This window comes from Artemia sp. Qi Xiang Cuo, chromosome 10, assembly GCF_049724085.1.
Source record: "Artemia sp. Qi Xiang Cuo chromosome 10, ASM4972408v1, whole genome shotgun sequence".
NCBI lineage: Eukaryota > Metazoa > Arthropoda > Branchiopoda > Anostraca > Artemiidae > Artemia > Artemia sp. Qi Xiang Cuo.
Genome location: NC_142803.1, coordinates 52,818,856 through 52,835,267, shown reverse-complemented (window position 1 = coordinate 52,835,267; position 16,412 = coordinate 52,818,856). Strand labels below are relative to the sequence as shown.

General features: G+C 33.8%; 1 protein-coding gene across 1 annotated transcript; it reads right to left on the bottom strand.

Annotated features, from left to right (window-relative positions):
• Positions 1–7,877: 7,877 nt before the first annotated feature.
• On the bottom strand, positions 7,878–13,636 carry LOC148947880 (NADPH-dependent quinone oxidoreductase VAT1-like). The gene is made up of 2 exons (XM_089095126.1): positions 11,423–13,636; positions 7,878–8,550 (listed from the first exon to the last, which is right to left on the bottom strand). The coding sequence occupies exons 1-2, from the start codon at positions 11,589–11,591 to the stop codon at positions 8,231–8,233; spliced, it is 489 nt and encodes a 162-aa protein (XP_088951252.1). The 5' UTR covers positions 11,592–13,636; the 3' UTR covers positions 7,878–8,230.
• Positions 13,637–16,412: the final 2,776 nt, after the last annotated feature.

Sequence of the window (16,412 nt, the reverse complement as noted above, 5' to 3'; positions counted from 1 at the left end):
TGTGTGAAACAGGGGATCTAAAATGAATGATAAAATTTTATTTTGGAATTTGCCAAAGACAGAAAAGAGGCAGTTAAATTTTCTCAAGATAAGAGGTTATCAGTATAAGCGCTATAAAACATAGCTCACCAGATCAGGTGTTCTGGCACCTGATTGCACCTGAAATTTGGTACCCATTGCTAACAAAAACTACATAACTGCATATGGGAGTTTTTTTACAGCTTAAAATTGAAATATAAATGGGTGGTATAAAAGGGGAGGGTGGGACAAGAGGACTTCAAATCTTATGTATACTTTGTTTACAAAAGTTTTGAACTTTACAAAACTTTGTAAACTTTGTACAAAACTTCTCTGTTGGTACAAAAATAACACCATAGAGGGTAGCATAATTATCACAAGAGTGACTGTTTTAGTGACCACATAACAACCGTTTTTAATTTAGCAACCATTATTTAGTGTTGAAATAAAAAAAAGGTTAAAATAAAGATAAGTATAAAAACGCCGTGTCCTTAAGGCAGTCCTATTAAATAGGCACCAAGAGGGGGAGAGCAAGGGAAAAATCAGGACATTCCAAATTGGGCTGAAGGAAAAAATGAAAATGTGACTTCACATAGACGAGTCAAACTCGAAACAAGCAAAATCCGAACTGCATTTTTAGGGCAGAAAGTCTAATAAGTTTCTAAAAAAGTATTTACTGTTTAAGGGTTTTCATGTGAATCTTTTTGAAGTAATTAATGTATTTATTTAATTAATGTATTAACCTATGTCGTATGGGTACAATAAAATATGTTTAACTAAGCGCCAGTTAAATATTGTTTAAAAAAATTACGTAATCAATCATCAATCATATTATTAATACTAAACTCTATTACAAACGTAAAGAAAAATTATTTCGCCCAAGAAGCTTGGCTTGTTGTGGGCCATACAACACAATAATAAAGCACTAAAAGAACCATAAATCAAACAATATATATGAAATAAAGATTAAAGAGATTAAACATTACCATACAGTAAAAAAAAAATAAAAATATAATAATAACTATATATAAAGGAGAAACACTAGGAAAAGAGAAAATAGGGAAAATAAACGAAGGAGAGAGAGAAATTACTAAACTGGAAAGACACGACGGCCTTTGCAGACAGAACTAAAGGACACCGGTGGGATTGAATTCCAATTGAATTGATTTATAAACAGGGACCTCTGGGCTGCTGTAGATGAACGTTTGGGCAAACAAGTCTACGAAAAGAACTACGTAAAGTAGAGTACCTACCTGAACCTGTCCGTGAAAAATTGCTGCAGAGGTGGTGCAGTGTCCTAAAGCGAATGCGCAGATATTCCACATAGTCAGCAGAGGAGTAAAGCCGAGGGAGAAGAAAAGTAGCCTTCACTGCCCTATTTTGGGCTCTTTGAAGTGAGCAGAGAAGAGATTTATTAGTATTACCCCAGACAGAGCAGCAATAAGAAAGGTAAGGAAAAATAAAAGCATAATAAAGAGAAAGCATAACATCTGGGGGAAGAAATGAGTTAACCCGGTGCAACATTGAAGACTGGCGGAGGATGAGGGAACGGGTGTGAGTTATATGAGGTTTAAAAGAAAGAAAACAGTCAAGATACACACCAAGAAATTTCACCATAGCAGCTTGCAGTATAACATCATTCCCATAAGTCAGGATGATTGGCTCCTTTACGTCTCTCATACGATAAGGGCTCCTGAAGTGTACAATGGCACTTTTTTGGCTGTTGAGTCATACCATTTGACCAGCACCAATCTTTTACTTTATCAAAAGGACCTTAAGCTAGAGAAGTGGCAGATGGCGGGTCCACTGCAGCAATGAAAAAGTTACTGTCGTCAGCAAAGAGAATAGGGTGCACAAGGGAATGAAGACCATCAACGAGACCATTACCGCAAATTAAAACCAAAAGTGGTCCAAGCGCAGAGCCCTGTGGGACACCCTTCAATATACGCAAAGTAGTGGAAGAATTACCATTAACCGAAACTTACTGAGATGTTCCTGACAGATAAGACCTTAACCATTCTAGTGGAACTCAATGTACTCCAAATAAAGATAGTTTAGACAAAAGTACAGAGTGGTCAAACATATCAAAGGCCTTTGAAAAGTCAAGAAATAGACCCAAAACACATAGAAATGGGTCTATAATTTGAAATTAGAGATGAATCACCTTTTTTATGCAAAGGTAAAATATTAGCAACTTTAAATAAATGAGGGAAAACACCAGAAGAAAGAGAGAGGTTAGTTATGTGTGAGATGGGCATAGAAACAAATTGAACAGTTTTTTAAGAACATTATTACTCAAACCAAAACCATCAACTGAACGGCTACTTGGAAGCTGGGAAATAATACCATAAATTTCAGTGTCACTGCATGGGGAAAGGAAAAATGACTTTTCTGCTATGGGAAAACTACTTACTCTACTCTTGGGTTGAATGGGAACCGAAGGAAGAGTGGTGAACTCTAGTTGTTCGCTAGTATTCGTCAATGGTATTTCATATTTTTTTGGTGTCTGTACAAATTATAGACACTAACAAAAAGCTAGTGCTTATTTTTATTAAGCGTTTGGATATAATTCTTTTAATTTTTGGCTTTTACCAAATTTTATTCATCTTTTTTGGTTTTGGTTTTTTGGTTCTTTTCACATTGACTTTCTGCGTTTGTTTTTTTTTTTTCTCCTGGGCACTTTACTTGGATAAATTGTTTCGTTTTGCGCTGAAGAAGAGAGGCGTTTTTACCATGGAAATATTTGCTTTGTTTTTTAAGTATTTTCATTTGGCCTATAAAAACGCCATTTTTGCTCGTTTTTATTTATTTATAACAACCTACAAAGCTCAAAAAAATAAAATAATAACAAACAATTACAAGGACAAAGGCAAAAACAAAATAAAGAAAAAGGCAAAACAATAAAGAAGCAACCGTTATGAACGGTTAATTCAATTCACTTAAAAGAATAATGTAAAACAACACAAATTCAAGCATAAGTAAACCCATTAAATCATAAATTGATTTAAAAAACAACAACAACAAAAACAGAGCTAAAAGGGGAAAAATGGTTTATTTCAGTCTTGAGAGGGGCTTGAATGGGCTGTAATTGACTGATGGAAAGCAGTAACCTGAGGTGCCTCTTGAGCAATAATCAATTTACCATCAGAAAGCTAGGTGAATATTTCCCTTCCACTAGACCATGTAGACCTCATACCACGGTTTGATTTAGCATAATTCAAGTAGCTGAAGTCTAGGCTTTGTGAGTGACTCAGAAATAAAGACACCACTACCTTGCAAACTTTTCTTTTCTCTAAGAATAAGCTGCTGCATTCTTGGACTACAAAATTCCACAACAAGTGGGCAAGAAGTCAAACCTCAGCCTTCTTTTCCAATCCCTCTAACAGAAACTATGTCATTCTTAGTCAAAGGAATACCAGGAAATCTAGTACTGCAAAATCCATGGAATTTGCTTTCAGAAGCTTCTGGATAAGGGTCTTCTTTAAAACCAAATAGGATCAGCTGATTCAAAATTTTCATTTGGTCAAGCGGATCGCTCAGAAGATCCACATTGAGTTGAATTGGTTTCAGTGATTTTTGCAGCTCTGACAAACCTGAGTCAAGCAAATGAAGAGATGATTCAAGCTTCGATATCCTCAAATCATATTTTTTTAGTGATTTTTCCACAAGCTCATCAAAATCCATTTTAAGACTATTGTATACCTCTTGTTTAATGATTTCCATATTGTTAGCATCAAAAGGAGCAGGCACATGACTAGAGGCAACTTTTTTAACAGAGGCCTCAACCAAAGAACCAACCTCATTAGACAGTGCCTCACTGACAATTTCTGCCATAGTAGATTTTGGTCATTAAGTGAATCTGCAATTAGTTTCTGTTTGTTCTTAAGGGTGTTAATGTGTGAGGTGAGCATAGCAATCTGCTCATTAATAGATTCAGCTCCACTGTACTGGATGGAGCAGTCTGATCTCATCTCTCTATGACTAGGAGGTCTATAGCTCTTTTTTGAGTTGTCACCCATGATGTAGGCTAAAGTGAACTCCAAACTAGGCTAATCAAGGTACAAGCTAACAGCAAAAGGCAAGGGATCTTCTGGCTGGCACAAGCAATTATAAAAAGGGTCTAATAACAGCTAAGCAGAGGTGTAAACACCAGGCAGAAAAATAAAAAGACTGTACCTGGGGGGTCCTCAATTGCACCCCTGGGGTTGGGGCTGCTAGGCTTGCCTGCCTTTTCCACTGGACTGGTAGGCAGGCTAAAACAGTTCTTCAGACAAATTCACTTTAACGAGAAGGTCAATGATGCCAGATATTACACTTAAACAAACAATGTAAATTCCAATGTGCTTCTTAATTAAAGTGTGTTTAAAGATGAATATTGCATGATATATCTATAGCTAATGTCTATAGGTTATCAACAAAAACACAATCACATAGACGATTCAAACTCGAAACAATCAAAAACCGAACTACATTTTTAGGGCAGAAAGTCAAATAAGTTTCTAAAAAAGTATTTACTGTTAAGGGTTTTCATGTGAATCTTTTTGAAGCAATTAATGTATTTATTTTTAACCCAGACATTATTATTTGTGATGTCTTGAAATGGTAAACATCAACAACAAGAAGAACAAGAGGGAATGCTTTTCACAAGACTGTTTCTATATTACAATATAGGCATATACTATATTATATGTACTTTATATACTTGTAAGGGTATCCCTTACAGTAGGCTATAAACATATTTGTATTTTGTTTCTTATTTTATTTTTGGTAATTTACAACCCTTGCCCATGGGCACGGGGGGATTGTGCCCACCGTAAAGACATCGTTATATGATTTTTGGACTACTGGTAACAAAATTGATGTCTCACAATTTCAATTGAATGCGTGTCGGGAAAAGAGGGTGTCAGGGAGGGGGGGCATATAAGGTTTTGTCTGGGTCTATAGCTATTTCTACATATTTTCACCTATCCCTCTTTGCACTAATATTCTCTGAAGGAGGAGGTGCTAAATGTCAATAATACTTGGCGTTCAAGGCCAATAAGGACCTGAAGCTATCAGGCTGTTTGTCAAAATCCGCAGAAGATGGACCTGAGCCGTCTTCACTTTTCATAGCCCTATGACTCGTATCTCCGGATCTTACATACTTTTTCTCTTGTCCACTGTTGGCATTATCTTGGTCTCCAGTAATATTTCTATAATATACTCTCAGCAATGTAATACATAAAAGCCGAGCTGATTTTTTTGTAAAACCTGTTTTGATTTTTTTTTGTAAATTAAATTAGGCTATCCTATTTTGTTGTATTTATCCCTTCAATTGACTATTGACATATAGTCAATATATGCATCTATATAACAAAATGCATCTAAAATGCATATTGATTAAGCTTAAAGATGGCTTCCCGAGCAACCCAGTTGTAAGTATTTCTACTCACAAGCTACTAACCACAAAGCATTAATATTACTAGATGATAACCGTGGTGAATATAAGCGAATAACAATGATAATAATAATAAATAATAAATAATGGTAATAATAATCATAAAAAAAATTATATAATGATTTTGGTATTACATTATTTGTCTAATAAACAAAAATGCTTGTTTTTTGTATAAAAAGAAATTGAATTATTTTGCTCTATAAAAGATATAAAACATTTTAAGTTGGAGAATTCTTCACTGTAGCGTAAATTATATATTTGAAAGTAATTGTCAAAGGACGCAAAAAGGAAAGAAAGCAAAAATTTTCTTCCTTCTTGAGCAAATTTTTTTCAGCCTTGTACCAAGTTAATGTTTTTGCTGCTGGGAGTTGTTAGTAGTAGTAGTAGTAGTAAGCAATAAAGCATTGGATGTTTCGAAGAGTCGCCAACCTTTTACGGGTGCCCGGAAATGGACAAAAAACTTTTTCGTTACAGAGCAGCTTGAATTTACAGCCGTAAGTCCATGGGCCACCGGTAGCAGTTCTGGCCTCTTTTGCGCCCGGGACAAAATCTTGATAAGCGCCCCCCATCTATCTCCCAAAAATTCTCAGGTCAATGTTTAAAAAAATATTCATTTATTAATAAAATTTGAACACAAAATTTACCACCACAATCACTTTAAGCCCATCTTCCACGATGAGAAAAATAATCATTTTTGAAAAGTTAGGTCCTGAAAACAAATAAATCATTCTTTTATTGTATGTATGGGCTGTAACAATATAACTGATCTCTTACCAAGCATTGTAAGAGAGTATTACCAAGCTTGAGTATTTGGTATCCCCTTAATAAGAGAGATAGAGAGAGGGTTGAGAGAGTGCAACGCAGGGCCACCAAACTCAAACCTTAACTAAGACATCTACCTTACCACCACAGTCATCGTTACCACCACATATACTATCGTTTAATTTACCTGATAGTTGTAATTGTTTGCTTTCATTTATTTTTATTTTAGCACTCATTTTATTTATATATTTTATTAGCTTGTAAAATTATTATATTAATTTTTTTGTACTTATTTTATTAATTCTTATCTTTACTTTAACTTTTTTTTTTATTTCAACACTAAATAATGGTTGCTAAATTAAAAACGGTTACTATATGGTCGCTAAAACAGTCACTCTTGTGATAGTTATGCTACCCTCTATGGTGTTATTTTTGTACCAACAGAGAAGTTTTGTACAAAGTTTTGTAAAGTTCAAAACTTTTGTAAACAAAGTATACATAAGATTTGAAGTCCTCTTGTCCCACCCGCCCCTTTTATACCACCCAGTTATATTTCAATTTTAAGCTGTAAAAAAACACCCATATGCAGTTATGTAGTTTTTGTTAGCAGTGAGTGCCAAACTATAACCATTCAAACGTCAAATATACTATCGTTTAATAAAACCATGATAGTTGTAATTGTTTGCTTTCATTTATTTTTATTTTAGCATTTATTTTATTTATATATTTTATTAGCTTGTAAAATTATTATATTAGTTTTTACGGCCCAAATAATGATATGGCTTTTATCAATGCAGCTGAGCTAGCAAAAAGAGCTACAATAAAGGATAGAAAACCTTTTATTCGGAAAAAAAAGCAAATTTGATTCTATTCAAATTTTTAAATATATATATAGTCCCCGTCATCAGTAGTAAAACTACTTATATACAGTAGTAAAACTACTTAATAGACAGTGAAACACTGTATATTAAAAGGATTTTATTCCTATTTGAACTATTGTTTATCGTCATGGAAAGGCAGTGTGGTCTCCGAAATTATCTAATACAAACGAACAACAGGCATCCATGAACGTTCCTCTTCTCAGGCTCGTTACTTTCGATGGGTTACACGTAATACTTTTGGATATTTGAAGTCAGAAAAAAGTCAATTCTGTTGCTATATTAATTTACACGAAAACACAGCTTAAGTACAATTTAATTTACACAGATTAAGTAGTTTGAGCTTTCTTGCGGTTGGGGAATAAAGCATATACGGTAAGCCCCGAATTTTTGAAAAACGAGGCCTTGAGCCTTTGCTTTTTTTCTTACCTGATGGAAAATATCACCGGGTGTATATGAAAAAAAAACTCCAGACTCAGATAGAATAAAATTGAAATATACAGTGAAAACTATGAGGGACACCACTAGGCTCGAATGAAAGCCCTTACTATAAGTTTCAAAGCTCGTATGGAAATTTTGATGAGTGATCTTTCCTCACAGGCAACTTATAGGTCGTTGAAAGCCTAGTGGTGTCTCTCATAGTTTTCACTGTATATTTCAATTTTGTTCTATCTGAGTCTGGAGTTTTTTTTTTTACATATACACCCGGTGATATTTTCCATAAGGTAAGAAAAAAGCAAAGGCTCAAGGACTCGTTTTTCAAAAATTGGGGGCTTACCGTATATGCTTTATTCCCCAACCACAATTTCGGGCTCATCCTCCATTCCCTACGCCAATTCAATGTGAGATTTTTTTTTTTTGGGGGGGGGGGGGAGGGGGGCTGAAAAAGTAAAGTATTTATGAATGTTTCTAAGACTCCGGAGAGTGAAATTTGTTTGTGGCTTTTCCTTAGTGGAGAAAGTTTTGACGAGTACTTAATTTTTTTTCTTGTATTATTTGCAACTCGGTTCTAGGAAATTCTTCCAAATTTACGAAAATCCAAGTATTTTGGACTAGAAAATTCTCTATGCTAATTCTTAAGATAATTTGCATTTTAGGTTGACATATTTCCTGATATATTTAAATCTAAGTTATTTCAGCAAGTTGTAATTTTATTGGGTACCAAAATTATTTTGCCAATATTTTGGCGGTCCGTTAAACGTTTTTGTGCTTCTGCAACTTCATTAAATGTAAAAACACTGTCAACTATTGGCACTATCTTTTGCTGTTTGTATAAGCTAAAGAGATAATCTATTGCTTTTTTGTATTCACTTGGAGATTTATTCAGCAAGGTTGTCAGATTGAAGCCGTGAACGCCAGTGTTGTCCATAATTAGTTGAATAATTTGCGTGCTCCCAGATGTTTTGGTTATAGCCTCGTTGGCTATAGAATTGTTACTAATGAATGAGCTTGCCCCTGAAAAATAAAAGGTCCTTCAAAATCGTTCAAAGAAAACTTGAATATTACTATTTCAAAAGAGGTTAGTAAATTCTAAGAGAAAAAAGTCTTCAGTGTTATTTTCTTAGATACACGTTTGAATCTCCGCCCCCCAGAATTGGGTGATGGATTTAAGTAAAATTAAGAATATCTAGAGATGGGATTAGTCGAACAGATTTTACAGCCTGCACTGATCCTTGATATAAAAGGAAAAAGTAATTATTTTCTATTCAAAATAAAAATGAACAATAAATGCTAATGGTTATTAAGACTAAATAAAAATCGTTACAGTTTCTAGAATTAGCAAGGTTTAGAATTAAAATTAACTAGTAAATGAGCTATTAAAAGAAACGTTTAAAATGGTAGCATTCGCAATGAAAAACTTTATTTTAACTCCTATCCCACCTACCCACTTACTGTTATTCAGAGTGAAAACAGGCTAAACCGTTTTTAAAATCCACTAGATTCTTTTGATTTTATTGTAACCGTTCTGTCACACAAGATGACGCATAAATACACCGCTACTCAAGTATTTCAGATAATCATCAAATGTATGGGGTAGCTGGTCTAAGGAAATAAAGAAAATTTTCAAAGATTTCGCTACTTTATAAGACAAGAAATGGCAAGTAATGTGAACGGCAACTGCAATAAACGTTGCAATAGCCTTCAAAGGTGATTTGAGTCAGTATATGCAGTTTCTACCGCATTATATCTCTGCCAACAGAATTGCCGAGCGCTGTTCCATTTTACAAAAAACACAATTTTTAAGACCCTGCTAGACTATACAGTTAAAAGAAACTTACATGACTTACTTAATGTATTTTTAATATTAAATGTTATATTAAAGTGTTAATGGGAGCTTTCTGGGTTCTTTTCTTATACAACCAAGCTCAAAAGTGTCGAAGTTTATTTTCCTTCTTGTCATGTAATTAATTTCTTTATAATAATTTTATATGTGACAACCCTGACATGTAGTTTTTAACCGTAAAACCTTTGCAAGATTTTGCTCAGCAGCTTCGTAAAGATTTTTTGCTATCGGATGAACGATGTACAAGTATTTCTTTTTGGAAACTGAGGTGGATTCTTTTTTTTAAAGAATGTACCAAAAAAGCCATTTCTGAATGAAAATAGCGAAAAAAGAATTTTTCAAAATCTAAAAAGAGGGAGGAAGAAGAAATTATACCCTACCACCCCAACTGACGCCACTGACTGCTTTATAAAACCTCAGTTTTCTTTGTGATGTCATCTTTGTTTCAACAAGCTTATCAACAACCTGTATTTTTTGAAGTATTAAAGGGAGGTTTCTGGAATCTTTTCTTATGCAACCAAGCCCAAAAGTGTCAAAGAATATGTTTATTTCTTCTCACATGATTAATACATCTCTATAGTAATTTTGCATTTGACAACCCTGACATAATGCAAATGCAACCCAATAAATCTCTAAGATAATACAGATTAAATGTTTCTTTCTAGTGCTCTGGGTGACCCAGAAGTCAAAACATAGCAGTAAGGTCTAAGAAAAGTGGTAACTTTGTTTTCGACGGAAAAATTTCTTCTCAAAAAGACTTTTTTTTAATATTTCATGAAGCAAAAATAGAAAGTCAAAGGATTTATTTGGCCCTCTCTACTTTAGCCTTTTATGCCATTTTCTCAGCAGCTTAGTACTGTAATTAGCGATGATCTTCTATCAACTTGAGTCAAAACGAAGCAGGTTGTCCCGAATGGGTTAGGAAGAGATTGTAAGAAGGAGTTTACAGGAAATTAAGAATTCTCCGAAGAGTGTAAAGAGGAAAGTTTTAATTACATTGTGATGGAGGAGGTGCAAGCACAACTGTGGTGAGCTCAGGGTACTTGGTGCTGCAGTGAATGGTCAGTACTAGTACTAGTATAGGTTAGTACTATATCCAATAAAATCTTCTAAATCCTATAATTCCACTAGATCTCCAGTTTTAATTCTTTGTCCAGTTTAAATCCTGTAATTTTCAATTCTAATTGAAATTGGTATAATTCTAATTGATTTAACTCATTACACCACAGTTTGATTCATCAATACCTAAAATAATTTTAAACCCACTTTGGACGTTTTAAATTTTAAAATACTATTTTTATCTGATAAGCGAAAATAATGTTTTTTTTGCTAAGAAAATTAAGTCGATTTAATTAAATATTTATTAACCGATAAAAAATTGTGAATTTATTGCCAATATTCCAAATTTTTTAAGCCTCAAGAGAGAGCAGAATTTAAAAAACTAAATATATTTGGTGAAGGGAGGCACTAAATTTTAACAACCTCTCTTCCATCTATGTTACCTCACAATATAAGTTTTTAAATTTTAACTATGTTGTCCTAAGCCAAACTATAAAAACGGCAGGAACTGCTTAACATACTATCTACTTTGTTGTTACTATTAATGTTGACTCTCGAGAGAGTTCCAAACTCTACTAATGTTGACTTACTACTAAAATGTTCAAAATATGGTTTTAGGAAACGTGGTGAAATCACAGCCTGAGAACGTTACTCCTGTGCTTGGAATTCGGCCGTGCTGGGATTTGATTTTTATTCTTTATTTTCACTGAATTTTGAAAATTTGAAATTAGGAGACGTGCATGCTAAGATAGTTGATTGTGACGTTTATGAAATTTTGCCCATATTCAGTTTGTGTGGATAGTTGTTTTCTGGTAATCAATATTTTTGACACATTTTCCGGTGACAGATTTTTCTGATTCAGGTGTTACCAAAATTATACATAACCATACGTAACATACGTAACCAAAATTATACGTAAATTATACAAAAATTAAATCATACGTAACCCTATAAATAGGAATAAGAGATTTCTCCCACATTTACCTATTATGATTCTCCTTCCAAGTGGTTTCAACAGTCTCTGAAGCAGTGAAGATGCTTCTCCACCATAAGTATCCAGAATCAGGTCAAAACCAGTTGGCTCTAAGGCATTTAAGGTACTAACCGTTTCATTAAAGTCTTCTGAAGCGCCGACGCATTGGCTTACTCCCATCTCTTTCAAGAAACCATGTTTGTGAATAGAAGCCAGTCCAGCAATGTTGACATTTTTCACAGTCCCTGCAAGCTGCACAGCAGCTATGCCAACACCACCTAGAATTAAATGCTTATAACTAAAGTTTCTTTTCCTTTGTTCCCTATTAAAGCCAATATCACAGGTCAGTTGACCTTAGAGCAGAGGTTTTCTGCTTCATTTATTTACTTTTTGCATAAATTGGCAAAAATCAAGGTGGTAAAAACATATAAAAGCTTTCTTTTATGTCTGAAAAACCCCAAATAGAAATATGACTTTAGTAATTAGATAAGTACCCGAAGATTGTATCTAAGACTATATACGCTGTAGACCTGTACCAAAGTCCTGTATAAAGCTATAGAACTGTCCCAAGCTCAATATGCACAAGAGCAGCAATATGTTTTTACCTTAGAAAACTGGACCTTAAATTCCATTGTGCAAATGGTTTGTACAGGTGTCAGGTGCTTCTCGGTCAACTGTTCACCAACAACCCTGACAAGATAAACCGCACTCCTAACTTACACCAATTTTTTAAGCAATAAAATTGCTAAGTTTATTACTCAAAATTCTTTTAACATTTGGAAGTATTTTAGTCACCATTTCGCTGCTGCACAATTTACTCCATCAAAACTAAAAAAAAAAAATTATTCACTATATATGTATATGAATACTTTCCCCTCGAACATATGGGGAATAGATATTAATGTACAAAAGTCATTTGCAGTAGAAAACATTCATCTCTGAGATTTTGTATTCTCTGGTACGAAGGAATTTGAGGCTTTCATATCAGACATTAGGAAGGGAATTTTCCCAAATTATTTAACTTCACTCAATTTCACCAGCATTTTCCCCCTGCCTCCAGTAAGGGTGTCAAGTGTTGGTCCTTTTCCTCTCAATAACTGGATCGTATTGAATAGCTTCTATTTCTTGATTTGCTATTTATATTAGCTTGTATTAGCGCCATCTAAAACCAAATGCTAATGCTTATAGGCTGAGAATACTTAGCGTGTTTCAAACTAAAAGCTAACTTATTTGTTCAATTTGGGCAAATGTTACTTCATATCTTGAGCAATGTATCTATCCTAATTTACGTCTAATTTTGAGTATTCTTAAGCTGGCTTGTTTAAGATCGAAAGCTTAACTAAAAATAAATTTAATATTGGCCAAAGATCGGCCTTATCGACCAAACGTCAAGCACAAAACGAAAAGCTGGTCGTCCCTGATTGGATCAAGAGGATACCGCAAGAAAATATTTAAGGGAAATTGGAACTTCTTGGAAGGGTGTAAAGAGGGATGCTTTGAACAGTTTGAGAAGGAGGAGAAGCGTGCAAATCACGATTTTCAGATATTTCTAAACCTAAGATAGGTTCAAGGGCCAAAAAAAGGTACGTTGATGTTCTTGGTACTTTAAGAGAGGGGTAACTTTGTTACAAAGGGGGTTCAAAGAGAGGTACAAAGAGGCAACTTTGATCATTAAGTGTAACTTTAAAATCAATTACGAACGATCGACGTTATTCTTTGGACAGCAATGGAACTGCTTGAGTGAGGTTATTGCTAGATTACTCATATATTTCATCTGAATCAATTCGTAAATCTGGCCAAATATTAACTTGTTATTTGAAGCAGAGTTTGAGCTCTTCCAAATTTCTGAAAAGTCTTAAAAGTTACCTTCCTTTTTTAGCTGTGTTGGCCTCAGGCGTCTTGGTGCTGCAGCAAGTTGTTAGTAGTATTAGCAGCAGCTTCAATGCTGAACTCCTGAATAAACTAACCATAGAGGGTTAAGCTTATCCAGTTCTTCTTAACATGCTGCTTGGTGGCCTAGTCACCTGGTCACCAGGCCACAAAGCAGTTGAAATTTATTCTTTGTGCATTCATAATATACAAATTCAAGTATTTATCAATAAACCGCTCTTTATACTTAACTTCATTAAAGGTAGTAATCACCTTTAAAAGAAGTTCAGTTTCGTACTGCAGGCTATGTTGCAAAATACACCTATATATAGAAGATAGACTACAACAGCATAAAACAATAAATTTAATTCTACGGTAAAGCGTGTAAAATACCAACAACCTTTAATTTAGCTGTTGTTGAACGTTTATTTCATCTTTTTAATTTAAATAAAAAATATAATAAAGCAAGATTATTGATAATTGCATTGGACAATTAAAAAAATTCTTAGATATTATAGGTAAAAAAAAATCCTACAAAGGGGTTAATATAAACACAAATTACTAATTAAATCTCGTATGATTTAACTTTAATTAACTAAATATTTTTATTTAGTTAAAATTAATTATTTTACTAATTTAACCTCAATATATAATTAGAGAGCTAGTTTTGTTTAAAGTTTAGTTAAAATCTGATAGTTTGAATTGTTAAGAGGAAGCTTAGACAACCATGCGTACATTAAAAATTATAAGAAATAAGAACTTGAATTTATAATAAAAACTTCAACATTTAGTTGTGCAGTTTTTGGTGGCAGTGGAAGCCACCTGGGTGAAAATCGCTAAAAAAAACAAGCTAAAACATAAGGTATCAAACAGCTTAAGAGGATGTAACTTGTCTTTGAAGGCATAGTTGTCCTCTGGAAGAAACAAACTCTTAATTTTTAAATTTTTACGGTCAGAAAGCGCTGCTAAATTTGATTAATTAGTTTTGATTATTTAATATAATCGGTTCAACTTGGCAACACTGTCAAAAATATTGTACTCTCCTTAAAAGTTCATAATTTTGAAAATGTCAAACAAATGTTTTATAAAATCACGATTTTCAGATATTTCTAAACCTAAGATAGGTTCAAGGGCCAAAAAAAGGTACGTTGATGTTCTTGGTACTTTAAGAGAGGGGTAACTTTGGTACAAAGGGGGTACAAAGAGAGGTACAAAGAGGCAACTTTGATCATTAAGTGTAACTTTAAAATCAACTACGAACGATCGACGTTATTCGTTGGACAGCAATGGAACTGCTTGAGTGAGGTTATTGCTAGATTACTCATATATTCCATCTGAATCAATTCGTAAATCTGGCCAAAACCTAACTTGTTATTTGAAGCCGAGTTTGAACTCTCCCAAATTTCTGAAAAGTCTTAAAAGTTACCTTCCTTTTTTACTTTGACAGCCTAAATTAAAACTTTTAGTTTGATATTTTTCTATAGATAAGGAGTCAAACGGTTAGGTTTCCAGGTGAAATCATTTTCTAATTTCATAGATTTAAGATGGCAGTAGTGTTTAATGTTTTTTGCCAGTATTTTGTTTTTGCGAAGTAATGTTTAGTATTTGTTGAATATCCTTGAATTTTTACAGTTACACTATCATATGTTGCAAAATTTTATGGAGAGGAAAGCCCTTGTGATAAATGTAACAGTGAAAAGAAAGTTGCATTTTAATTGATTGCGATCATTACGTGGACTAGGGAAGACACACAGAATAATTTTTTTTTACAAAAAACAAAAATACTTTAGTGAATCTACTTTTCAGTGGTTCCTAAAGTGATGAAATGAAGAGTTTAATTATACGCTTAGTGGTACAAATTCTTGGATTAAAATTGGATTTTCTGAGAATTTTTGTGCAATGCGTGGCTTCCCCTGAATCATTCGACACTTCCCCTGGTTTTCCCCTGATTTCTCTAGGTACCCATTCAGAGCTGGGTCAGCTCTGACTGAGCCTACAGAGTCACACCTTAGACCCCCGTCAAACCAAATAGCTAGCGAAACCATTACTTGAACTCCTGACCTCAAGATTTTAAGTCTAGAGCGCTAACCTCTAGCAAATAACCACTCAGCTTTAGCAAATGAATAACAGAAGAATATACGACACATAGTCAAGAGGGTCTGAAACCCGCTACATCATCATCATCATCTTGGCTTTCTACAGTATTTGCTTCAATGTTCTGTACTGAAAAACTGTTAAAGTGGGCGCGGAGTCGATGTATGCTCAGCTGTTCAGAATTTTAGGAAATCATTGTGAATCTGTTGATCCCAGAAAGGTGAAAACCAAAATGATCTCTTCTGCTAAGTTTTTATTTCTATGTACATTTTGGACCCCTTCCTAATTTTTTCAAGCCTACTTTTTCTTTCTCTTTGGATGGAAGTCAGTTAGCAATCAATGGGATAGAAAACGGATTAAAAAGTTAAATATTAGGGAAGAAATAGAGAATTAAAAAGCACACAATTTGATTTATTTTAGAGAATTTATGTTGGTCTTTATTGGGTAGAAGGTAAATAAAGAAAAAATAAATGTTGATATTTTTTTAAAATTTTGACAAAAGGAAGCTGAGTTTTAAAAGTAAGTAATGAGTATGAGAAATATTTGGAAAGAAATTTTTTAATTCAGTTTTAGTGTTTTTTTTTAAGATTTAAATATGAGATTTTAGTAGTTTTTTTTGAGTAGTCAAATTGGGGCAACCACGTTTTGAGCAGCAACCACCTAACGTTCCATAAAGCCTCACGTTTTATGGAACGTTCTTTTACTTTTTATAGAATTTTCCACTAAACGTCCTTTTTATTGTTTGCTCCTATAATAAGATGAGGAAAAATACTCGATGATCACAAAATGGAATACCCAAAAGAAACAAAATAGAAAAGGAATTTTTGGAAAATTGCTCATGTGGTCCCTGTTCTAATGGCAGAGTCCGACCTTTCTAATGTAGGATCGTATCGTCCAATAAGCCTGCCGTCCTGTGTAGGTAAAGTTTATGAAAGCATCATTAATAAGACCCTTTACGAATACATCGAGTCACAACTGTGGTTTACAGACAAGCAATACGGGTTTCGCAGAAAATGGTCAACATTAGACTGTCTAATT

What these genes read in the sequence shown, in the direction of transcription:
- LOC148947880 (XM_089095126.1), bottom strand. Translation starts at nt 11,591, where the DNA reads ATGGGAGTAAGCCAATGCGTCGGCGCTTCAGAAGACTTTAATGAAACG. An exon ending in TGGAAGGAGAATCATAATAG is followed by an intron (nt 8,551 to 11,422) that starts GTAAATGTGGGA and finishes TTTATTTTTCAG; the next exon opens with GGGCAAGCTCATTCATTAGT.